We start from the raw sequence: 23,543 nt of genomic DNA on the forward strand, positions 1-23,543 counted from the left end.
TCTCTACCTCTATCTCTCTACCTCTCCCAGTCGTCCTCTGTCGTCTAAATGGTCAGCTGCTCCTGGAAGAGGTGAAACACAAACACACACAAATATCATTCCTGATCTTGTACAAGTGGTGTGTACGTTATTTGTTTATGTTTGACTATTCACACATTTATACTGAACAAAAATCTAACCGCAACATGCTCTAAGATGTTACTGAGCTATAGTTCATTTTTACATTTTTTACATTTTTAGTCATTTAGCAGACGCTCTTATCCAGAGCGACTTAGTTAGCGAGTGCATACATTATTTTATTTTTCATACTGGCCCCCCGTGGGAATCGAACCCACAACCCTGGCGTTGCAAACGCCATGCTATACCAACTGAGCTACATCCCTGCCGGCCATTCCCTCCCCTACCCTGGACAACGCTGGGCCAATTGTGCGCCGCCCCATGGGTCTCCCGGTCGCGGCCGGCTACGACAGAGCCTGGAACCAGGATCTCTAGTGGCACAGCTAGCACTGCGATGCAGTGCCTTAGACCACTGCGCCACTCAGGAGTACATATAAGGAAATCAGTCAATTTAAATTCATCAGGCCCTAATCTATACATTTCACATGACTGGGCAGAGGTGCAGCCGTAGGTGGGCCTGGGAGGGCATAGGCCCACTTGGCAGCCAGGCCCAGCCAATCAGAATTCGTTTTTCCCCACAAAAGGGCTTTATTACAGACAGCAATACTCCTCACATTTTAAAGTGGCCTTTTATTGTCCCCAGCACAAGGTGCACCTGTGTAATGATCATGCTGTTTAATCAGCTTCTTGATATGCCACACCTGTCAGGTGGATGGATTTATCTTGGCAAAGGAGAAATGCTCACTAACAGGGATGTAAACAGATTTGTGCAAAACGTTTGAGAGAAATAAGATTTTGTGCGTATGGAACATTTCTGGGATTTTTTATTTCAGCACATGAAACATGGGACCAACACTTTACATGTTGCGTTTATATTTTTGTTCAGTGTAGTCATGTGTGTATGTCTGTACATGTATGTATGTGTGTGTTTATGTCCAAGCAAGTGATTGTATACATGGTGGTGATGTTGGTGGTGTTTGTACAGTATTGTGATGTATTGTTTGCATGTGTGTGTGTGTGTGTGTGTGTGTGTGTGTATATATATCCTCCTTCCCCCCCCCTCACCCCTTCCCAGTCCCAGCGGGTCATAAGGGTGGGGCGTCGCCAGGCTCCCTGCAGCGTTCCCGTAGCGATGTGGATGTTAATGCAGCAACAGTTGCTAAGCAGCGGCACATCGGGCAGGTGGGGGCGGGGAGACTGACCCCCGGCTCCTACTCGTCATTGGGTAAGGCAGCTGTCAATCGAGCCAGACAGCCAACCAACCAACCAACCAGACAGGCAGTTTAGACATCTGTCTACATCAGTCAGCTGTCTGTCAATCAGTCTATCAATTAATCAATCAATCACCGACATAGACACACACACACACTCACAGTCACGGTGCTGTATGTTATGATGGTTTCCTGCTGCTTTCAAGACCTGGGCTGAACTCCTCTCGATCTCTCTGAATACACTGCCTGCATCTCTCTCCTAACCTAGGTTTGTCTGTCTGAGGGGCTGTTTGTCTGTCTGAGGGGCTGTTTGTCTGTCTGAGGGGCTGTTTGTCTGTCTGAGGGGCTGTTTGTCTGTCTGAGGGGCTGTTTGTCTGTCTGTGTCTGCTTGCTGCCTGTCTGTGTGTTGTATGGCTGTGTGTTGTATGGCTGTGTGTTTGTGTAGCCATGGTCTGTCAGTGTGTATTTGTTAGGTGTTTTAGTTCTTGATTCTCTGTTTGAACCATGTTCTCTTACTAACACAGACACTATACCACTCTCTCTCTGTCCTCTTTTCTCTTTCCCTCCTCTTCTTTTCTCCACCCTCTCTCCGTCTCACTTGACCGTTACTGTTCTCTCCTCTCTCTCTCTCTCTCTCTCTCTGCCACTAAAGATGATGCCTCTGATAAAATGGATGGTAAGATCATCTCCTCCTGCTTCACTCTCATCCGCTCAAAAACACTTCACGCTTTTCTTTTTCTACATGTTTTTTTCATTCTTCCCTTCATCCCTCCTTCCTGTGTATTCTGGGTGGTGGCCCTGGACAGCAACTCTGTAACCCCAGCCAGTCTGTAACCATGGCACCCTCTGCTGTTCGTCTGGTCTCTCACACACTCACATTCTCATATTCCATTAATCATACAGTATCTCATATCTGGGACCAGAGCATATGAAATAAGGAAGTTCTGATTTAATGTTGAATGTTATTTTGTTTATTAACAGTCACATGTTTAGTCCATGTAGCTACATAATAATAATACATGGGATTTAAAGAGCCGTTCAAAAAAAACCTCTCACTTTAAACACCCTACATCACATTATATGACCTTTGACCCCTGACACATCCCTCCCCCCTCTCTGTATCTGATTTTAGGGGCCAGGTCAGTCAATGGTAAGACAATAGTAGTTACTGTAGGTCTAGACTGTAAGACTAGTTACTGTGTAGCCTGTAGTTAGGTATATACCTGTATATAGACTAAGTAGTATTCAGCAGTAGTGCTTCTTACCTCTAAACTAGTGCTTATTGCTTAGTGGTGGAGGGCTCTGTTCTATTCAGAAAGTGTGAGAACAAGAGAAAGTGTGTGTGTCCAGTCTAACAGTATGACCTCTGACCTCAGGACGTCTGAGGACCAAGCAGCCTCTCACCACGGCAACCAGCGTCAGCCAGGTGGACTCCCGGGGACGCACCCGCACCAAGATGGTGTCCCAGTCACAACGTAATAAGAAACACACATGCGCGCACACACACACACACACACACACACACACACACATATATACACACACACCTTAAACACATACACAACACGTTCACACAGTTTTTGAGCCTCAAATACCACACCCCTCACATACACACAATGTTCCACTGCCGTATTACTCTGAATGTATGTGTATTTGAGCGTGTGTGTGTTTGCTAGATGAGTTATACGTACTCTTTCTGTAGTCACTGCTGGTAACCCTCACAGTGACAATAAGCTCCTGCAAATGTTTTTTATACCTCTTAGGTTCCGACGAATCAGATTGCACGCCAGGTATTCTGTGTGTGTGTTGCAGTGGGGTAGACGGACCCATTATGTTGCTCTCATGGTCACCGTTGTTTGTTGTGAATGTGGGAGTGGGTATGAGAGTGTGTGTGTGTTCTCTGCATGCTCTGTTGTCTCATCACTGAGAGTGGTGTGTTGGTTGGTGTGAAGAGTCCAGTTCTGCCAATAGTTATTAAGAAATACCAAAACATGACAAAAACAGGAGCCAACTCAGCAAATAAAGTTGGTGCAGCACTCTCAAATCAAGAGTGTCGACTGGTCTGACCTCTTAGGAAAACCTGCCTATGTTTTGTTATTACATAAACTGTGACGATGAAGCCCCCAAATCATAATCCAGATTATGGGTTGAATGTGAAAAATGGGATCTCTCTGAGGCTCAACCTGGCAGAATAAAAACAGAACAGATTCTAGGAACGAGAGATTAACTTCAAAGTCAAAGCCGTTGGGGGGGGGGGAATTATTTTTTTTATTTAAATTTGATAAAATATTGAATTTGGTCTTTCTACTATAGCCCATAGTAATGCATTGAATAACACATTCATAAATGGCAAAGACAGTCAAAAAATCTATCATAAGGAATACATTTTTGAAGTGTCTGTCCTATATCTAGTAGATATAAGAAAGCTCAGGAAATATTTAAGCTTTTTTGGACACATTTAACCCCTTATTTTTGTTGCCACAAAATTGTTTTGTTTGAGTTACCTTCAGAACAATCCCGTGAAACTTGTGGGGGTTGTAGAGCAAAACAGAGAACACCATCATGTTCGTGAGAGTCTCCCCTTTCCACAGAGTGGTCTCATCTTTCCACGTTAGTTTGTAGGGAAAAACCGTTATGACGCTACTGATGTTTTTGTGAGAAGACCGATTTTTGCGATGTCTCATGGTCTGACAAACACAGATGCAGATCGGCCACCTTCCACCGCAGATGCGGAAGGCCGACATGGGCGGGCAGATGCAGCGGATTGAGACGCATTATTCTGATATCTCTAGAATAAACTAAAGGATTTTTATGTTACTTAGCTTAGATTGACGTACTGGTGCGTCAAATGACTTAAGGATTAAGAGAGAGACAATTAAGAATGCTGGTGAGATATCTTTGGGATATAGAGCTGTGGTTGGGCAGTGCAGGTTTTGGCAGTGTGTGTGTGAGAGAGTGTGTCTGTGTTTTTAGAGCATTTTTACTTTGAGGCGTTTTTATTTCCTCCATTGTAAAGCTGCTTTGCTTAGTCAGTGATACTGCTGCATCACACACCAGCTACCCATCATGCAGTGCTCTACCGTTCTTCCATCGAGCATCACAGCTGGCTCCGTGTGTCTCAGCATTCATAGTTTATTCTATATTTATTTACATTTAATTAATAAATGTATTTCCGTGTTTGAAGCGTGGCCATTGTCGCTCTCATTCTCTTGTCTCGGAACGCTCCCATGATGCTCTCTGTGTTCTAACTCCCATGGTGCTTTGTGCTCTAACACCCATAATCCATCTGGTTTAACTTCCTGTTCCTGTCCCCGCTCCGCTCCCCTCTCCAATCCTGCCTTCTCATTGGTGCAGGATCTCAGTCTGCTACCCCCATTGGTGGTAAGAGTCTAACGTACTACATGTTACCCTCATCACCCCTTCTCTCACACCTCACCTCTTATCACCCTCCTCACCCATCAACAAAGCTGGTCACCTAAAGCTCCACACCCTCTCTGGCTGAAGCATGCTGGGAATTGTAGTTCAAACTAAAACATGGCTGCCTGCCTTCTTATGACTAATTGCGCTCTGAGCTGAGGCCTGTGTCTACCGGTAGGAGGGAGCAGAGAGGATGAGGGGATAGATGCGGAAGATTAGGGAGAGAGATGCATTGATGATTCTGATGCATGGGATGTAGAATGCCATGTGACCAGCATGCTCTGACAGACCAGACCACTCTGAGGTGGGGTTGTAGGTACAGTAGGGTAGTCCCATCTATCCCTTGTTTAGTCACATAGTGTTAGCTCCAACTCACTTGGTGTTAGCAGTTAGAGGTCAATCATGGTGGTGTGTGTGTAGAAGACTGTGTAGACTGTGTGTAGCCTAGACTGTGTGTAGTATGTAAGGTTTGTGTATTCTGCGTTTGTGTGGTGAAATAGATTGATGTGATAAGTTTCAGTTGTGTGGTAAAGTGTTTTTCTCACTCATGTCACATAACCCTCTATGTCCACATTTCACTTTCAGCACTTCTTCACGTCTCTGTCTTTGAGTTAAAAGATCACAAAGGCATGTGTAGATCTGTGACATTCAGCACAATGCATTATGGGCCGTGTGATTGGAGACTGGAAGAATGAAAAACATATATTGTACTCCATGTCATTATTTGGGAATAAGCAAACGACCCACTGAAATGATGACAGTCCCAAGATGGCCGCCAAAGCTGGTCCCCTGAGTCCGGTTGAAAACAACCCCTAACCATGAAATCAAAATGGCTTCAGTTCCATTGAGCCCATTCACCATGTTCCTACACATATATAGTTTCTTCTGATCTGCTAACCAGACCTGGGTCAATAATACAGTCATATACTTTCAAAGACTTTATTTGCACTTGATTTACTATTGAACTAATGGGAATAATACTCCTAAAAGAAAAAACTCCTAGTTAGGTCAAGCGCACCTCATACTTTTAAGTGTTTGACATATGTATTCAACCCAGGTCTGCTGCAGACACTGAAGGGGTAGGGGCTAGAGGTTGTTGATATTGTTATTATTCCTTAGACAATAGGGTCCCACGCATGACTAGTGTGTGGTCTGTGTGTATGTCTCTAACTCTCTCCCCTCCCGCTCTCTCTAGCCGGCAGTCGGAGTGGTTCCCCGGGCCGCGTCCTGACCAGTACAGCTCTGAGTACGCTTGGTTCCGGAGCCCAGAGGGTCCTAGCTGGGGCCGGAGGGGCTGGGACAGGAGGGAGACGTAGCCGCATCCCCCGCAGCCAGGGCTGCTCACGAGACTCCTCCCCTACACGCCTGTCTGTTGGTAAGTACACACACATACAGTAATCATTATTGTGAACCATCCCAGGCCCTTGTCTTACCTGCCTGATTTCTTCTTGGTGACACACACACCAAGCAGTTCCCCAAGCCTCCTCCTTTCCCTCCATCGACAGGATGCATGGATTTGTATCTTTGTTTGTTATTTCTAAACCAATAAATTCTTCCCCTCCTCCATTGGCCTGCTTCTGTTTGTTCCTGCTCACGTCTGATTGGCTAAGGCCCAGAGATTGACAGGTCTCACACACACACACAGGGCGGTCTACTTGCATCTCCACTGGCCTCCAACAACTTGATCAATCCGCACCAATCGCATGTTGCCCTTGCCACCGCATCGTTGCGTGATGTCACATATCAGTCCATTCGTTTCTCCAACAACTTTGAAAGCGTGGTCCTCTGTAGCTCAGCTGGTAGAGCATGGCGCTTGTAACACCAAGGTAGTGGGTTCGATCCCCGGGACCACCCATACACAAAAAAATAAAAATAATAATGTATGCACGCATGACTGTAAGTCGCTTTGGATAAAAGCGTCTGCTAAATGGCATATTATTATTATTATTATTATTATTATAAAGCGAGAACTAATTTAAAGCTGACCTCAACTCTATTTTACTCCCTCTTTCCTTCTCCTTCCTCTTTCATCTGGTCTCTAGCTCCCTCCAGTATTAGTTCCATCTACAACGGAGCAAGCAGAGGAGGTAAGAACTCTCTGACTCTGTCCCTCTGACAACTCCACCTCCGCCCGCATCTCTCAATCTCTCCCTCTTTCTCTTTCTCTTCCTCTTCCTCCTCTCCATCCCTCCATTTCACTCTCTCTATCCCTCTATCTTCGTCTCTCTATCTCACTCTCCATCTCTCTCGCTCAAACCATTTCAGCCTTCCGTCAGGCTGTCGCTCGCCGCCTCAAAATTCCAGAATCCTCCTCTAACTGCCGAAAGCATGGCTGTGTGTTGTCATGCGTGTTGTCATGGTGATGGGTTGCCATGGTAATCATGGTGACAATTTGTATCTTCCCACTAACCAATTGGCCACAGGTGTGAATGAAGCGTCATAGGATCGGTGAAGCTTCATTGGTTCCCCCATAACACTTCCTTAGGCTGTGATTAACTCTGATTGGTGCGTGGGTGCCGGCTCTGGCCAATGAACAGTCAGGATGAGCTTGATGCTTATTGGATGAAAACAGAGATCCTCCCCCCATCCCCTTGTCTTTCATCTGCTTCTAATTTCCTCCTCCTGTCCTGCTGTGTATGTGTGTGTGCGTCAGTGAGTGAGTGAGTGCTGACATTGTTTATATATATGTCATTTCTGAGCCCAGCAGTCCTGTACTCTCTAGGGCTGTGTCTCAACAGTCTACTGTGGCTTCTAAACCACTGTAGACTATTGAGACTCACCCATGGAGCCAGAAGAGCTGTGCTCTTTTTCAGTCCTGTCTCTATCAGTGTGTCACTCTTATGACTATTCTCTCTCTCTCTCGCGCTCTCTCGCTCTCTCTCCTATGTACTCTCTCTGTTTATTTGTTTGTTTGTTGCTTGCTTGCTTTCTTTCTTTCTTTCTTTCCCCTTCTCTCCCCCGCCCCTCCCCTGCCCCTGGTAACATGGTACTGTAGCTCGGGGCAGTCGTATCCCTCGGCCCAGTATGAGTCAGGGCTGCAGCAGGGAGGCCAGCAGAGAGAGCAGCAGAGACACCAGCCCTGTACGCTCCTTTACACCCCTGGGTGAGTAACACACACAACACATCATAGATATCACATAGTAAAACACAGACACAAGCCAGCAATATGGAACAACAAAACTGACCACCTTGCGTACAGTTGATCTAACAACAACATGTGCTGTCATTTTGTGGATGACATTCAATCCACTATAGAACGCTTAACCAGAAAGCGGTGCCTCCCAACACTAAGGAAGATTATTCCCAGCCATTTGGACTGCCTGGGCTAGCTGAGATGACTCTGGTCTTTGCCACAGAAATTGAATACTGTCAGACTGTAGGGAAGCAGAACTGGACTCTTAGGGCTACTAATCACACACATTGACATTTTGTTGCATGGTTCTGGGTCTCTCTTTCTCTCACACTGTGCGAGTGAGTTCTAACGGTGGGGGGCTGTTTTGTGTGTGGTTCTCTGTGTGCGTGTGTGTGTGTGTGGGGTTGATGGTTGCAGCGTCGCGGCACTACTCTCGCTCCACTGGAGCTCTCCACACCGCCGATGCTTTAGGGGCCGCAGGTGAATTGATGAGTACCTCTATCGTCTCTTTCACTCCCTCCATCCGCTTGATTCCTTCTATTTTACGTTCTCTATACATCTTTTCTTTTTAAAAGTTTTCTAGATCTACTCTTTCTTCCTCCGTTATATATTTTTTTCGTTCTCTTCCTGGACCTCAAGCTTCTGCCAGAAACGCATGCTTCCTCCACCCCGTTCAGTTGCCATGACAACCATTCCATCCATTTCAGAGGAGGCATTTGTAGCTCTCTTCTCTCACCCATCTATTTCCTGATTTTAGTTCCGCCTCCCATCAACACGGACACGCCCCCACACTGCGTCCTCCATGTTTGTTTGTTTACTCCCATCATGCTTTGCCTGGAAGGTCACAGCTCTTGGGGGTCAAGGGTCACTTGGTCATATTTTAGTTATTTATTCACCATGCCATCTAGCCGGAGGGGGAGGGTATTGAAGGGTTGAGGGCTTATGGGATGGGGAGGGGAGGTATTTAAGGGTAGAGGGGTTATGGGATAGGGAGGGATAGGGAGGGAAAGTATTGAAGGAGGAAGGAAGGAGGTCTGATGGGATGAGGGTGGGAGAAAGGGATTGCAATTTTGTGTGTTTGACTGCATCTGTAATGTGTGCGTCTCTCGGGCTCTCTCTCTCTCTCTCTCTCTCCACCCTACATCTCTCCACCCTACATCTCTCCAGGGTCAGGGTACAGTATCAGTCAGTCCAGTCGTCTGTCCTCATCCGTCAGCGCCATGAGAGTCCTCAACACAGGATCTGATGTAGAAGAGGCCCTCGCTGACGCCCTGGTACACGCACACACAAACACTGAGACAATATTTATGCAACTCCTCTTTCACCTTCCCTATCTCTCTATCCATCATGGCTCATATATACACATCCAAACTCTTACACTGTACTCACACACTCTCACACACTTACTGTTGTGTTGTGACTAACCCCTGGTTCCTCCTCTGTTTAACGCTCTCAGCTGTTGGGAGACATGAGATCCAAGGTCAGCGTCTCTACCTACTGCTGTGTGTGTGTGTGCGTGCGGTTGATACGTGTTATTTTATGTGTACATGTTACGTAAAGGGAAAGTATGTTTCTCACTCTCTCTCTCTCTCTCTCTCTCTTTATCTCCTCCCCCCTGTAGAAGAAGCCAGCACGGCGGCGCTATGAGAACTATGGGATGTATTCGGATGATGACGCTAACAGTGATGCGTCCAGCGCCTGCTCAGAGCGCTCCTATAGCTCCAGGAACGGAGGAGTCATCCCTACGTACATGAGACAGACTGAAGACGTGGCCGAGGTCAGAAACAATACCGTTTTTGGATTCATCATTGATGGCAACATATGCAAATAACATTAACCCTTATTTCAATCATTTCAAGCACTTCAGTTCACATATTTCCCCATGCCTTATGTGGATTCCTGACTGAAGATTGAATAGTTCCAGTCATTTTAAGATTACGATTATTCATCAATTGTACACACACAAAATGTGACTTCTTCTGTATCCGAACCCTCCGAAAGAGAGACATACAAGTTGGAGCAGGGGTCTGCCTCACTGGGAGCCCATGGAGCAGTTGTTGTGGGGGTTTAAGTGCATTGCTCAAGGGCATAACAGCATCTAGGATTCGACACCAGCAACCGTCCGGTTGCCGGCTCTCTTCCCGCCAGATTTTTTACCATCGGACTGCAAACCTCTGGTTGCTGGCTTGCCTCTCTAACCGCTAAGCTACCTGCCACCCAGTTTAAAAGGAGATTGTCATCTGTCCTTTAACCCTTTGTGTCCCAGGTGTTGAACCGCTGTGCCAGTGCTAACTGGTCGGAGAGGAAGGAAGGGCTACTGGGTCTACAGGCTCTACTGAAGAACCAGCGCACCCTCAGGTCAGCCTATCACAACGCAGGGTTTCACCCGGCAGCCTATCACAACGCAGGGTTTCACTATTCAAACAGTCAGAGAAGCTGTTTATCCAATGCAATACATGCTACCATAGGTGTATTCACCTTTCTATAATCGTGTGTGTGTGCGTGTGCGTGTGTGTGTGTCTACAGTCGTGTGGAGTTGAAGAGGTTGTGTGAGATCTTCACCAGGATGTTTGCAGACCCCCATAGTAAGGTATGGATGCACACACACACACACACACACACACACAATCCACAGACACCTTAAACACATACAGTATATATACACACACACACCTGTGTTTATACTGGATACCGGATTCTGCCGAAACGACACTCACGAAACTAGATTCTGCAAACACACATTTATTCTCACACATGGAAACAAATATACACAGACACACTGAGACTCATAGAATCAGACAAAAAGTCATGCACACAAACACACACACACACCCATACACACTGACACACACCCACAGGCATGTGCTGCGTGCGGCGGTAGCCGACTGGTTTCTAACGGCATGCCACGCCTGAGTCTGCGTGTGACCTCACACTCTCCGCTAGCCAATGGGATTGCTCTCGCACTGTTCGTTAGCCAATCCGCTGGTTGTGCTCACCGCGTTCACTGCAACTCCTTCCCTCTTCTTCCCTGCGTGATCTATATAAGATTACACTGACCGCAAACACACACACACACACACACTTCTGCTGTTTTTGCAGCACCCCTTCCCCCGCCTCTCTTTCTTTCTCACTAACCACGCCCTCTACGGTTCGCCCCTCCACCTCTAACGCCACTCCCCATCCCCTCTTCCTGCCGGCGTTTGGAGTGTCCCCCTCACCCACCCCCCTGCCGCCCCCAACCCCCCGTCCCGCCCCTCGTCTGACGGTACCGGTTGTGACTTTCAGCGAGAATCCGGATCTAGGGTCTATGGAACGGCAGAATCCGGTATAAGCTCAGCCTCCTTCAAGGTACACCTCACTGTCACACACTCCTCTCTTTCTCTCTTCCCCACTCTCTCTCTCTTTTCTCCCCACTTTCTTTATCTCTCTCTATCTTTCTGAATGTCTATCTCTTCTCCCTCCCTCTTCTTTCTTTCTCTCTCTCTGACTATCTTTTATCCTTTCTCTCTCTCTCTCCCCTTTTCTCTCTGGTGTGTATAGAGACAGAGGAACTCCTATAAGAACCAGGAGTGGTTCTTATAAGAGGGCTGTAGTGTAGTCCTTGTCTTCACAGTGTATCACATTGATATGAATGCACAATACCACCTGTTTCAGTTCAGAGGTACTCTGACATCAGTCCGAGTCGGGAAGCACCATGTGTGCACTGCACGCATATCTGTGAGCGCATGTGTTGAGAGGGTGTGTGCGTGCGTGTGTGTGCGTGCGTGGGTGTGCATGATTGTGTCTGTGTGTGTTAGGGTGAGCACATTTAAAATACCCAAATGCGGGACCACAGGATGATTTTGCGGGACAGTGTAGACTGAACTAGCTAATTGAAGCGCACCAGCCGCACATAGCCTATTATTTTTCCTTGCGCAACATCTGGTGATGCAGAAACAAGAGACCACGTGTGGCTGTTTTATGAAAATCTGGGAATATTTAGCCAAGAAAACATTTCTGGTTGGTCTCAGGGAATTTAAAATAGTTAGGAAGAGAGACTTTTTTTTAAACGAGTGAGTGAAGTAGCTGCAAATATGTTGAATGAGCAACTAATGAGACTGGAGAGCCTCACAAGTCTAATACGGCTATTTACTTACTTTTATAGCTCCTCATCAGAAGCACGCTTTTTGTAAGTAGTAAGGCCTAACTGTCCTCCAAGTTTAGCTGGAATTTGGCCCGAAAGGATTTGAAAAATGTCATTGGTTGACGATAGGCCATGACATTGGCCTACATCTCGTCTTGCGCTGCGCAGAATATCAGATCTCAACAACGATTGGAGAAGAGTTTAGCATCACCAGTACCACATCCTGATGATATACAGGCCTATCTTTTCATAAGCGCAACGTGACTGCAAGAGACCAGTTGGAATGTCTGGCTGAAATATAGGACAAATCGAACATTTGTGGTGTTTGGATTTGTTGATAAAATACGGGACAAGATTGTTTGGTTGAGGGACAAAGGGCCAAAATCCGGGACGTGTGTGTGTGTGTGTGTGTGTGTGTGTGTGCTTCCCAGGATGCTAACTGTTGTATGTTTCTCTCTCCTCCATGCCTCTCCTTTGGAACTCTCTGTAGAGAGTAAGTCTGGACAACGTTTATTTTACGTTCAATTAACGTTTGATTAACGCTTGTGTGGTTGTGACACTAACCTGGTACTCTGATTGGAGACTAATCTCGAATTCATTGATTGACCTGGCGAATGGTAAACTGACTGGGCGGCTAATTTAATGGTTTCCAAGGCAACCACAGACTCACTCACCGATCCGGTGATGTCATAGCTCACAGCAGTCACTATGACATCATCACGCCCTCCTGTGATTGGTGTCTGAGTCCCTGCTGTTTTGCAGGTGACAGCCAATCGGCATGTGTGTTTAGTGAATACTGAATATTGATTGTGTATTGGTAAAACATCATTCTGCTTGCTGCACGCTGACTGGAGTGAGTGAGTGGTTGGTTGGTTGGTTGATTTGGTTAATTGATAAGTGAATGGAGTTGCTTCCCTCAGACTATCCCATAGTACCTGTGTGTGTCACTCATGTTTGTGTGCATGAAAATGTTCCTCTGTCTCTTCTAAGTCTGTGTTTATTTGTGCGTGTGTACATGAGTGTGTGTTTATATACAGTGAGGGAAAAAAGTATTTGATCCCCTGCTGATTTTGTACGTTTGCCCACTGACAAAGACATGATCGGTCTATAATTTTAATGGTAGGTTTATTTGAACAGTGAAAGACAGAATAACAAAACAAAAATCCAGAAAAACGCATGTCAAAAATGTTATAAATTGATTTCCATTTTAATGAGGGAAATAAGTATTTGACCCCTCTGCAAAACATGACTTAGTACTTGGTGGCAAAACCCTTGTTGGCAATCACAGAGGTCAGACGTTTCTTGTAGTTAGCACCAGGTTTGCACGCATCTCAGGAGGGATTTTGTCCCACTCCTCTTTGCAGATCTTCTCCAAGTCATTAAGGTTTCAAGCCTGACGTTTGGCAACTCGAACCTTCAGCTCCCTCCACAGATGTTCTATGGGATTAAGGTCTGGAGACTGGCTAGGCCACTCCAGGACCTTAATGTGCTTCTTCTTGAGCCATTCCTTTGTTGCGTTGGCCGTGTGTTTTGGGTCATTGTCATGCTGGAATACCCATCCACGACCCATTTTCAATGCCCTGGCTGAGGGAAGGAGGTTCTCACCCAAGATTTGACGGTACATGGCCCCGTCCATCGTCCCTTTGATGCGGTGAAGTTGTCCTGTCCCCTTAGCAGAAAAACACCCCCAAAGCATAATGTTTCCACCTCCATGTTTGACGGTGGGGATGGTGTTCTTGGGGTCATAGGCAAGTTGATGCCAAAGAGCTCGATTTCGGTCTCATCTGACCACAACACTTTCACCCAGTTCTCCTCTGAATCATTCAGATGTTCATTGGCAAACTTCAGACGGGCCTGTATATGTGCTTTCTTGAGCAGGGGGACCTTGCGGGCGCTGCAGGATTTCAGTCCTTCACGGCGTAGTGTGTTACCAATTGTTTTCTTGGTGACTATGGTCCCAGCTGCCTTGAGATCATTGACAAGATCCTCCTGTGTAGTTCTGGACTGATTCCTCACCGTTCTAATGATCATTGCAACTCCACGAGGTGAGATCTTGCATGGAGCCCCAGGCCGAGGGAGATTGACAGTTCTTTTGTGTTTCTTCCATTTGCGAATAATCGCACCAACTGTTGTCACCTTCTCACCAAGCTGCTTGGCGATGGTCTTGTAGCCCATTCCAGCCTTGTGTAGGTCTACAATCTTGTCCCTGACATCCTTGGAGAGCTCTTTGGTCTTGGCCATGGTGGAGAGTTGGGAATCTGATTGATTGCTTCTGTGGACAGGTGTCTTTTATACAGGTAACAAGCTGAGATTAGGAGCACTCCCTTTAAGAGTGTGCTCCTAATCTCAGCTCGTTACCTGTATAAAAGACACCTGGGAGCCAGAAATCTTTCTGATTGAGAGGGGGTCAAATACTTATTTCCCTCATTAAAATGCAAATCAATTTATAACATTTTTGACATGCGTTTCTCTGGATTTTGTTGTTGTTATTCTGTCTCTCACTGTTCAAATAAACCTACCATTAAAATTATAGACTGTTCATTTTTTTGTCAGTGGGCAAACATACAAAATCAGCAGGGGATCAAATACTTTTTTCCCTCACTGTAGTGTGTGTGTGTGTAACTAATGTCCCCTGTCTCTCCCCAGGTGTTCAGTATGTTCTTAGAGACCCTAGTGGACTTTGTCCTGGTGCATAAAGAAGACCTGCAGGACTGGCTGTTCGTCCTGCTCACCCAGCTGCTGAAGAAGATGGGAGCTGACCTACTGGGATCAGTACAGGCCAAGGTCCAGAGAGCACTGGACATCACACGGTCAGTGTGTGTGTGTATAACGTGTGTGTTTGTACAGTTTGTGTGTGCGTATATCTTACGTGTGTGTGTGTGTCTGTAATGTGTGTATCTATAACGTGTGTGTGTGTTATCTCCCCTACAGAGAGTCTTTCCCCAATGACCTCCAGTTCACTATCCTCATGAGGTTCACTGTGGACCAGACTCAGACACCCAACCTCAAGGTACACAGCTGTGTGTGTGTGTGTGTGTCTGTCTCTGTCTCTGTCTCTGTCTGTGTAGGGGGGTAGATGTTGTATGTGTGTGTGTGTGTGTGTGTTCTATATATGAAGAAAGCGATGGACAGAGTGAGAAGAGACAATGAGAGAAGAGGAAGGGAGAGTGAAAGGGATGTAGGGAGGGTTGAAAGACAGGGACAGCCTCTCAGTCGCCAGACTCACCAACTGTCTCAGTAACCACGGTAACTATTGTATCAGTAACCATGGTAACCACTTTTCTGACCTCACGGCTGTTTAACACTGGCTCCGCTCCCTACCCACCCAATCCCTGGACTCTGATTGGATAGCGACTGATATGCCTCCAATTAAATCCGCCAACCACTGGCTTTGCTCTCTGCAGTCTGAGCCCGCCTCACCTCCCCTTCCTCGCTGCCTCCCTCTATCCTCTCCCCTCCCTCCCTCCCCCTCCCTTTCCTCCATCTTCTCCTCCCTCCTCTCTCCTTGTGTTTCCCTTTTACACTTGTTTGCTCCCTCCCTTTCCTCTCCCCTTTCCCCTCCCCTCCCCACCTCCATCCTTCACTTTCATTACATCCCCTTCCTCCATCTTCTCCTCCCTCGTTCACTCTTCACCTCACCTTCCCTTGCTTTTCCTTCTCTCAATTTTCTTATGTCGTTTTCACTCCTCTCATCCCTTGTTATTCTCCCATCCTCCCTCACTCCCCTCTTCCTCGTTGCTCAATGCACTTGCTCCCTGTCTCCGTGTGTGTCCGTCTGTCTGTCTTGCCTCCTCTCTCCATCCCTATCTCCCTCCCCTACATCCTCTTCCTCCCTCCCCCTATCTCCCCTTTCTTCCCCTCCTCTCCCCCTCCTTCCCCTCCTCTCCCCTTCCTCCTCCCTTCCTCCCCTCCTCTCCCCTTCCTCCCCTCCTCTACCCTTCCTCCCCTCCTCTCCCCTCCTCTACCCTTCCTCCCCTCCTCTACCCTTCCTCCCCTCCTCTACCCTTCCTCCCCTCCTCTCCCCTTCCTCCCCTCCTCTACCCTTCCTCCCCTCCTCTCCCCTTCCTCCCCTCCTCTACCCTTCCTCCCCTCCTCTACCCTTCCTCTCCTCCCCTCCTCTCCCCTTCCTCCCCTTCTCTACCCTTCCTCCCCTCCTCTACCCTTCCTCCCCTCCTCTACCCTTCCTCCCCTCCTCTCCCATTCCTCCCCTCCTCTCCCCTTCCTCCCCTTCTCTACCCTTCCTCCCCTCCTCTACCCTTCCTCCCCTCCTCTACCCTTCCTCCCCTCCTCTACCCTTCCTCCCCTCCTCTCCCCTTCCTCCCTCCTCTCCCCTTCCTCCCCTTCTCTACCCTTCCTCCCCTCCTCTCCCCTTCCTCCCCTCCTCTACCCTTCCTCCCCTTCTCTACCCTTCCTCCCCTCCTCTACCCTTCCTCCCCTCCTCTACCCTTCCTCACTTCTCCTCTAACCTCTACTCTCTCTCTCCCAACCTTCCTCTCCCTTTCTCCCTCTTCTCCCCCACTTCCTCTCTCCCTCCCCCCGCCTCTCCCCCTCTCTCTCCCCTCCCACGCCCCCCTCCCTCTCTCTCTGATGCGGTGCTCTCCTCTCCTCTCTCTCTCTAAGCCTGTGGGGAGGAGGGGAACGTGTTGTGGGCGGCGCAACGTTAAATTGATTCCCCCTGCTTCAAGAACCATGCGGCGCAACGTTAAATTGCTCCCCCCTGCCACGAGAGCCCCCAGGTGGCACCACGCCTGCTGCTCTCTGAACGAGCAGGTCTCAGCCTGGAACCAATCTTCCCAGGTCAGTGCGCTCAGGGGGGAGCATTTTTATGACGCGCACATTGAGGAGCAGGCGGTCGGTCGATGAGGTGTTTTTAATAGAGGAAGAGTGAGACTGAGAGATGGAGAGAGAAAAAATACATTTAAAGGAATGAAAATACTGTAAAAGAGAATAACTAATGTGAGAACGAAGAACGAATGTGAATGGTGGCTCTTTTTCCTCTAGTTCTCATTTGTCTTTATTGGTTTCTCCCCCCCATGATAGCTGCGTGACTACAACTGCGAAGGAGATTAGCATCTTACTGCACCCTCTTTGTTGTTGCGGATGTTTACTTTGTATCGCTGAGTAGCTCAAACTTGAACTGGCTCTAACTAGAACTAGTTTCAGCCCAGAGTTAGGAAACTCCTGGGATGATCCATGATCCACACAGACAGAAAATGTTTGTGTGTGTGTATGAGTGGGTTGTCTAACCTTTATACTATGAATGTGTGTGTGTCTCTGTGTGTATGTTGTGTCCAGGTGAAGGTGGCCATTCTGAAGTACATTGAGACCTTGACCCTGCAGATGGAGCCTCAGGACTTTGTCAACTCCAGTGAGACGCGCCTGGCTGTGTCTCGCATCATCACCTGGACCACAGAGCCCAAGAGCTCCGACGTCAGGAAGGTACTGTACACACATTTCTGTATGCTGCAATTAGTTGATTATTGGTTGAAGCGAACTTTGATTGGTTTCTGATGTGTGTGTGTGTGTGTGTGTGTGTGTGTGTGTGTGTGTGTTCCAGGCTGCCCAGTCAGTGTTGATCTCGTTGTTCCAGTTGAACACTCCAGAGTTCACCATGCTGCTGGCAGCTCTGCCCAAGACCTTCCAGGATGGCGCCACCAAACTGCTACAGAACCACCTGAGGAACACAGGCAACGCTGCACAGGTAATTACACCTGGCCTTGGCTGTACCCCTCCCAGCAGGTAATTACACCTGGCCTTGGCTGTACCCCTCCCAGCAGGTAACTACACCTGGCCTTGGCTGTACCCCTCCCAGCAGGTAACTACACCTGGCCTTGGCTGTACCCTCCCAGCAGGTAACTACACCTGGCCTTGGCTGTACCCCTCCCAGCAGGTAACTACACCTGGCCTTGGCTGTACCCCTCCCAGCAGGTAACTACACCTGGCCTTGGCTGTACCCCTCCCAGCAGGTAACTACACCTGGCCTTGGCTGTACCCCTCCCAGCAGGTAACTACACCTGGCCTTGGCTGTACCCCTCCCAGCTTGGCCTGATGAAGGATCTTAGGAGTTGGTTATAGACGTATAAGAACTGATCAGGCCCGAGAAAACAGTGGGAAACTAAAAGGCCCTAGTATGTACTTGAGGAATTGATGCTATTATGTGTTACTCTCTCCCCCAGGCCCCGATAGGAAGCCCTCTGACACGCCACACCCCCCGCTCTCCTGCCAGCTGGTCCAGCCCCCTCACCTCTCCTACCAACACATCACAGAACACATCCTTACCCAGGTAACACACACACACACCACCCAATGTACACGCAGACCCAGGTTACACAAACACACACCTCCAACACCCTTACCCAAGGTAACACTCACAAACACCTCCCAAAGTTCATCCACATTCAGGTAACACACACAGACCTCAGAACACACCTAGGTAACACACACACCCACACACTCATATAATGTTGACCTATTGTGATGGTAATATGACTGATGTGTTGTTGTGTGCAGTGCGTTTGAATACGACACAGAGAACATGAACTCAGAGGACATCTACAGTAGTCTGAGAGGAGTTACAGAGGCCATCCAGAACTTCTCCGTCCGTAGCCAGGAAGACATGAATGAACCGGTCAGACGGAGAGAAGGAGAGGAGGTGGGGAGAGAGAGAGTGTGTGTGTGTGTATGTAGAACCGACATGATGGGATGTGTCTTAGAAATGATTATTTATAGTCTGTCAGGTGGATTCTGGGGGGGTTAAGCCTCCACATACACAACCCCACACACACATACACAGTATGTCCCTGACACCAGATACAGTGGGGAAAAAAAGTATTTAGTCAGCCACCAATTGTGCAAGTTCTCCCACTTAAAAAGATGAGAGAGGCCTGTAATTTTCATCATAGGTATACGTCAACTATGACAGACAAAATGAGAGAAAAAAATCCAGAAAATCACATTGTAGGATTTTTTATGAATTTATTTGCAAATTATGGTGGAAAATAAGTATTTGGTCAATAACAAAAGTTTCTCAATACTTTGTTATATACCCTTTGTTGGCAATGACACAGGTCAAACGTTTTCTGTATGTCTTCACAAGGTTTTCACACACTGTTGCTGGTATTTTGGCCCATTCCTCCATGCAGATCTCCTCTAGAGCAGTGATGTTTTGGGGCTGTCGCTGGGCAACACGGACTTTCAACTCCCTCCAAAGATTTTCTATGGGGTTGAGATCTGGAGACTGGCTAGGCCACTCCAGGACCTTGAAATGCTTCTTACGAAGCCACTCCTTTGTTGCCCGGGCGGTGTGTTTGGGATCATTGTCATGCTGAAAGACCCAGCCACGTTTCATCTTCAATGCCCTTGCTGATGGAAGGAGGTTTTCACTCAAAATCTCACGATACATGGCCCCATTCATTATTTCCTTTACACGGATCAGTCGTCCTGGTCCCATTGCAGAAAAACAGCCCCAAAGCATTATGTTTCCACCCCCATGCTTCACAGTAGGTATGGTGTTTGGATGCAACTCAGCATTCTTTGTCCTCCAAACACGACGAGTTGAGTTTTTACCAAAAAGTTCTATTTTGGTTTCATCTGACCATATGACATTCTCCCAGTCCTCTTCTGGATCATCCAAATACACTCTAGCAAACTTCAGACGGGCCTGGACATGTACTGGCTTAAGCAGGGGGACTCGTCTGGCACTGCAGGATTTGAGTCCCTGGCGGCATAGTGTGTTACTGATGGTAGGCTTTGTTACTTTGGTCCCAGCTCTCTGCAGGTCATTCACTAGGTCACCCCGTGTGGTTCTGGGATTTTTGCTCACCGTTCTTGTGATCATTTTGACCCCACGGGGTGAGATCTTGCGTGGAGCCCCAGATCGAGGGAGATTATCAGTGGTCTTGTATGTCTTCCATTTCCTAATAATTGCTCCCACAGTTGATATCTTCAAACCAAGCTGCTTACCTATTGCAGATTCAGTCTTCCCAGCCTGGTGCAGGTCTACAATTTTGTTTCTGGTGTCCTTTGACAGCTCTTTGGTCTTGGCCATAGTGGAGTTCGGAGTGTGACTGTTTGAGGTTGTGGACAGGTGTCTTTTATACTGATAACAAGTTCAAACAGGTACCATTGATACAGGTAACGAGTGGAGGACAGAGGAGCCTCTTAAAGAAGAAGTTACAGGTCTGTGAGAGCCAGAAATCTTGCTTGTTTGTAGGTGACCAAATACTTATTTTCCACCATAATTTGCAAATAAATTCATTAAAAATCCTACAATGTGATTTTCTGGGGAAAAAATGCTCAATTTGTCTGTCATAGTTGAGTGGGAGAACTTGCACAATTGGTGGCTGACTAAATACTTTTTTTCCCCACTGTATGTCCTGCCACTCCTCCTGTAGCATGTGTGCGTGCGTGCGTGTGTGTGTGAGACACTGAAACCCATAACCTTCTGACCCTAACACTGTCTGGGGTCAAAGCATCTCATCCCTACCTTTCTAACAATGTGGATTTCACAGGAAATAGCTTTTTTTATCTGGTGGGGGTAAGCTAATATCAGGGGAAAAATACCACATTCAGTATTTTTACAGGTTAAAATACACTACATGACCAAAAGTATGTGGACACCTGCTCGTCGAACATCTCATTGTTCGACAAGTTGGTCCCCCCTTTGCTGCTATAACAGCCTCCACTCTTCTGGGAAAGCGTTCCACTAGATGTTGGAACATTGCTGCGGGGACTTGCTTCCATTCAGCCACAAGAGCATTAGTGAGGTCGGGCACTGATGTTGGGCAATTAGGCCTGGCTCGCAGTCGTCATTCCAATTCATCCCAAAGGTGTTTGATGGGGTTGAGGTCAGGGCTCTGTATAGGCCAGTCAAGTTCTTCCACATCAATCTCGACAAACCATTTCTTTATGGACCTCGCTTGTGCACTGAGAATTGTCATGCTGAAACAGGAAAGGGCCTTCCCCAAACTGTTGCCACAAAGTTGGAAGCACAGAATCATCTAGAATGTAATTGTATGCTGTAGCGTTAATATTTCCCTTCACTGGAACTAAGGGGCCTAGCCCGAACCATGAAAAACAGCCCCAGACCATTATTCCTCTTCCACCAAACTTTACAGTTGGCACTATGCATTGGAGCAGGTAGCGTTCTCCTGGCATCCGCCAAACCCAGATTCGTCCATCGGACTGCCAGATGGTGAAGCGGGATTCATCACTCCAGAGAACGCGTTCCCACTGCTCCAGAGTCCAATGGCAGCGAGCTTTACACCACTCCAGCCGACGCTTGGCATTGCACATGGTGATCTTAGGCTTGTGTGCGGCTGCTCGGCCTTGGAAACCCATTTCATGAAGCTCCCAACGAACAGTTCTTGTGCTGACGTTGCTTCCAGAGGCAGTTTGGAACTCGGTGGTGAGTGTTGGGAGCTTGTGAAGCTACGCGCTTCAGCACTCGGCGGTCCAGTTCTGTGAGCTTGTGTGGCCTTCCACTTCGCGGCTGAGCCGTTATTGCTCCTAGGCGTTTCCACTTCACAATAACAGCACTTACAGTTCACCGGGGCAGCTCTAGCAGGGCAGAAATTTGACGAACTGACTTGTTGGAAAGGTGGCATCCTATGACGGTGCCACTTTGAAAGTCCCTGAGCTCTTCAGTAAGGCCATTCTGCTGCCAATGTTTGACTATGGAGATTGCATGGCTGTGTGCTCGATGTTATACACCTGTCAGCAACGGGTGTGGCTGAAATAGCCGAATCCACTAATTTGAAGGGGTGTCCATATACTTTTGTATATATAGTGTAGGTTGTGATGGGAGTATCGTAGTGTGTGTGTCCGAGTGTGTACAGTATGTGAGATGTTATTTATTGTAACACTCCTGTCCATGGTATGTTCCAAGGAAGGGCTATGCCCAAGCTGACATTTCCTCTATAGGTCAGTCTGAAACCTGACCACCCCCCCACAATCATCAACCTGCCAATCAGAGCTCAACTGACTCCATCACCTGACCCGTCAGGGGGTTTTCTGGTTTGAGTGGAAATCTTAACAGGAACTGTAACAGATCTCATATCTCTACTCACTGCATCCACAGAATGATCAAAATCCTAACCTAACCCACACACACGTGCATGCGATGACAACACTTGACAGCGCTTACATTTCTGTCTACGTCTGTCTAAATCATACCACACTAACCCCTGTGTGTGTCTCCCTCTCCCTCTCTCCCCCTCTCTTCCCCTCCCTCAGGGTGGTACTGCTGGTGCTGACCAGGTGGATGGAGGTCGTACTGCTCTGGACAACAAGACGTCTCTCCTCAACACCCCCCTGCTCTCCTCTTCTCCCCGGGGGTCCCGTGACCCCTTCACAGACTCCCCCTTCAAACACAGCGTCATAGATACTTCACTAGATGAATCAGACCAGCAAACTGACGGTACACACAAACACACACACAGTACCAGCCAAACGTTTGGACACACCTACTCATTCTAGGATTTTTCTTTATTTTTACTATTTTCTACATTGTAGAATAATAGTGAAGACATCAAAACTATGAAATAAAACATATGGAATCATGTAGTAACCAAAAAAAGTGTTCAAAAATATATATATTATATTTGAGATTCTTCAAAGTAGTCACCCTTTGCCTTGAGTTGTGTCAGTCAGTTGTGTTGTGACAAGTTATGGGGTGGTATACACAAGATAGCCCTATTTGGTAAAAGACAAAGTCTATATTATGGCAAGAACAGCTCAAATAAGCAAAGAGAAACGACAGTCCATCATTACTTTAAGACATGAAGGTCAGTCAATCTGGAACATTTCAAGAACTTTGAAAGTTTCTTCAAGTGCAGTCGTAAAAACCATCAAGCGCTATGATGAAACTGACTCTCATGAGGACCGCCACAGTAAAGGAAGACCCAGAGTCACCTCTGCTGCAGAGGATAAGTTCATTAGAGTTACCAGCCTCAGAAATTGCAACCCAAATAAATGCTTCACAGAGTTCAAGTGACAGACACATCTCAACATCAACTGTTCAGAGGAGACTGTGTGAATCAGGCCTTCATGGTTGAATTGCTGCAAAGAAAACACTACTAAAGGACACCAATAAGAAGAAGAGACTTGCTTGGGCCAAGAAACTGGTGGAAATCTGTCCTTTGGTCTGATGATTCCAAATTTGAGATTTTTGGTTCCAACCGCCGTGTCTTTGTGAGACGCAGAGTAGGTGAACAGATTATCTCCTCATGTGTGGTTCCCACCGTGAAGCATGGAGGAGGAGGTGTGATGGTGTGGGGGTGCTTTGCTGGTGACACTGTCTGTGATTTATTTAGAATTCAAGGCACACTTAACCAGCATGGCTACCACAGAATTCTGCAGCGATACGCCATCCCATCTGTTTTGCGCTTAGTGGGACTATCATTTGTTTTTCAACAGGACAATGACCCAACACACCTCCAGGCTGTGTAAGGGCTATTTGACCAAGAAGGAGAGTGATGGATGGCTGCATCAGATGACCTGGCCTCCACAATCCCCCGACCTCAACCCAATTGAGATGGTATGG

The 23,543-nt window shown here is 47.4% G+C and overlaps 1 protein-coding gene across 34 annotated transcripts in view; it reads left to right on the forward strand.

The window, feature by feature from the left end:
- Positions 1 to 23,543, forward strand: part of clasp2 (cytoplasmic linker associated protein 2) — a 64,822-nt gene that overhangs the window by 35,306 nt on the left and 5,973 nt on the right. For 3 of the 34 annotated variants that reach the window (XM_041903468.2, XM_041903501.2, XM_041903500.2), the window contains 25 exons: positions 31 to 71; positions 1,193 to 1,342; positions 1,981 to 2,004; positions 2,461 to 2,478; positions 2,705 to 2,803; positions 3,092 to 3,118; positions 4,683 to 4,709; positions 5,941 to 6,120; positions 6,788 to 6,832; positions 7,741 to 7,848; positions 8,296 to 8,358; positions 9,046 to 9,152; positions 9,335 to 9,358; positions 9,500 to 9,655; positions 10,145 to 10,236; positions 10,405 to 10,468; positions 11,164 to 11,226; positions 12,492 to 12,494; positions 14,648 to 14,811; positions 14,933 to 15,011; positions 17,297 to 17,440; positions 17,559 to 17,702; positions 18,178 to 18,284; positions 18,512 to 18,653; positions 22,235 to 22,418. In XM_041903468.2, the coding sequence (XP_041759402.2) occupies positions 31 to 71; positions 1,193 to 1,342; positions 1,981 to 2,004; positions 2,461 to 2,478; positions 2,705 to 2,803; positions 3,092 to 3,118; positions 4,683 to 4,709; positions 5,941 to 6,120; positions 6,788 to 6,832; positions 7,741 to 7,848; positions 8,296 to 8,358; positions 9,046 to 9,152; positions 9,335 to 9,358; positions 9,500 to 9,655; positions 10,145 to 10,236; positions 10,405 to 10,468; positions 11,164 to 11,226; positions 12,492 to 12,494; positions 14,648 to 14,811; positions 14,933 to 15,011; positions 17,297 to 17,440; positions 17,559 to 17,702; positions 18,178 to 18,284; positions 18,512 to 18,653; positions 22,235 to 22,418 (2,255 nt within the window). The remainder of the gene's footprint in view (positions 1 to 30; positions 72 to 1,192; positions 1,343 to 1,980; positions 2,005 to 2,460; positions 2,479 to 2,704; positions 2,804 to 3,091; positions 3,119 to 4,682; positions 4,710 to 5,940; positions 6,121 to 6,787; positions 6,833 to 7,740; positions 7,849 to 8,295; positions 8,359 to 9,045; positions 9,153 to 9,334; positions 9,359 to 9,499; positions 9,656 to 10,144; positions 10,237 to 10,404; positions 10,469 to 11,163; positions 11,227 to 12,491; positions 12,495 to 14,647; positions 14,812 to 14,932; positions 15,012 to 17,296; positions 17,441 to 17,558; positions 17,703 to 18,177; positions 18,285 to 18,511; positions 18,654 to 22,234; positions 22,419 to 23,543) is intronic. The other 31 variants (XM_041903496.2, XM_041903504.2, XM_041903498.2 and 28 more) reach the window with 29 other exon arrangements.

Source organism: Coregonus clupeaformis, chromosome 17, assembly GCF_020615455.1.
Source record: "Coregonus clupeaformis isolate EN_2021a chromosome 17, ASM2061545v1, whole genome shotgun sequence".
NCBI lineage: Eukaryota > Metazoa > Chordata > Actinopteri > Salmoniformes > Salmonidae > Coregonus > Coregonus clupeaformis.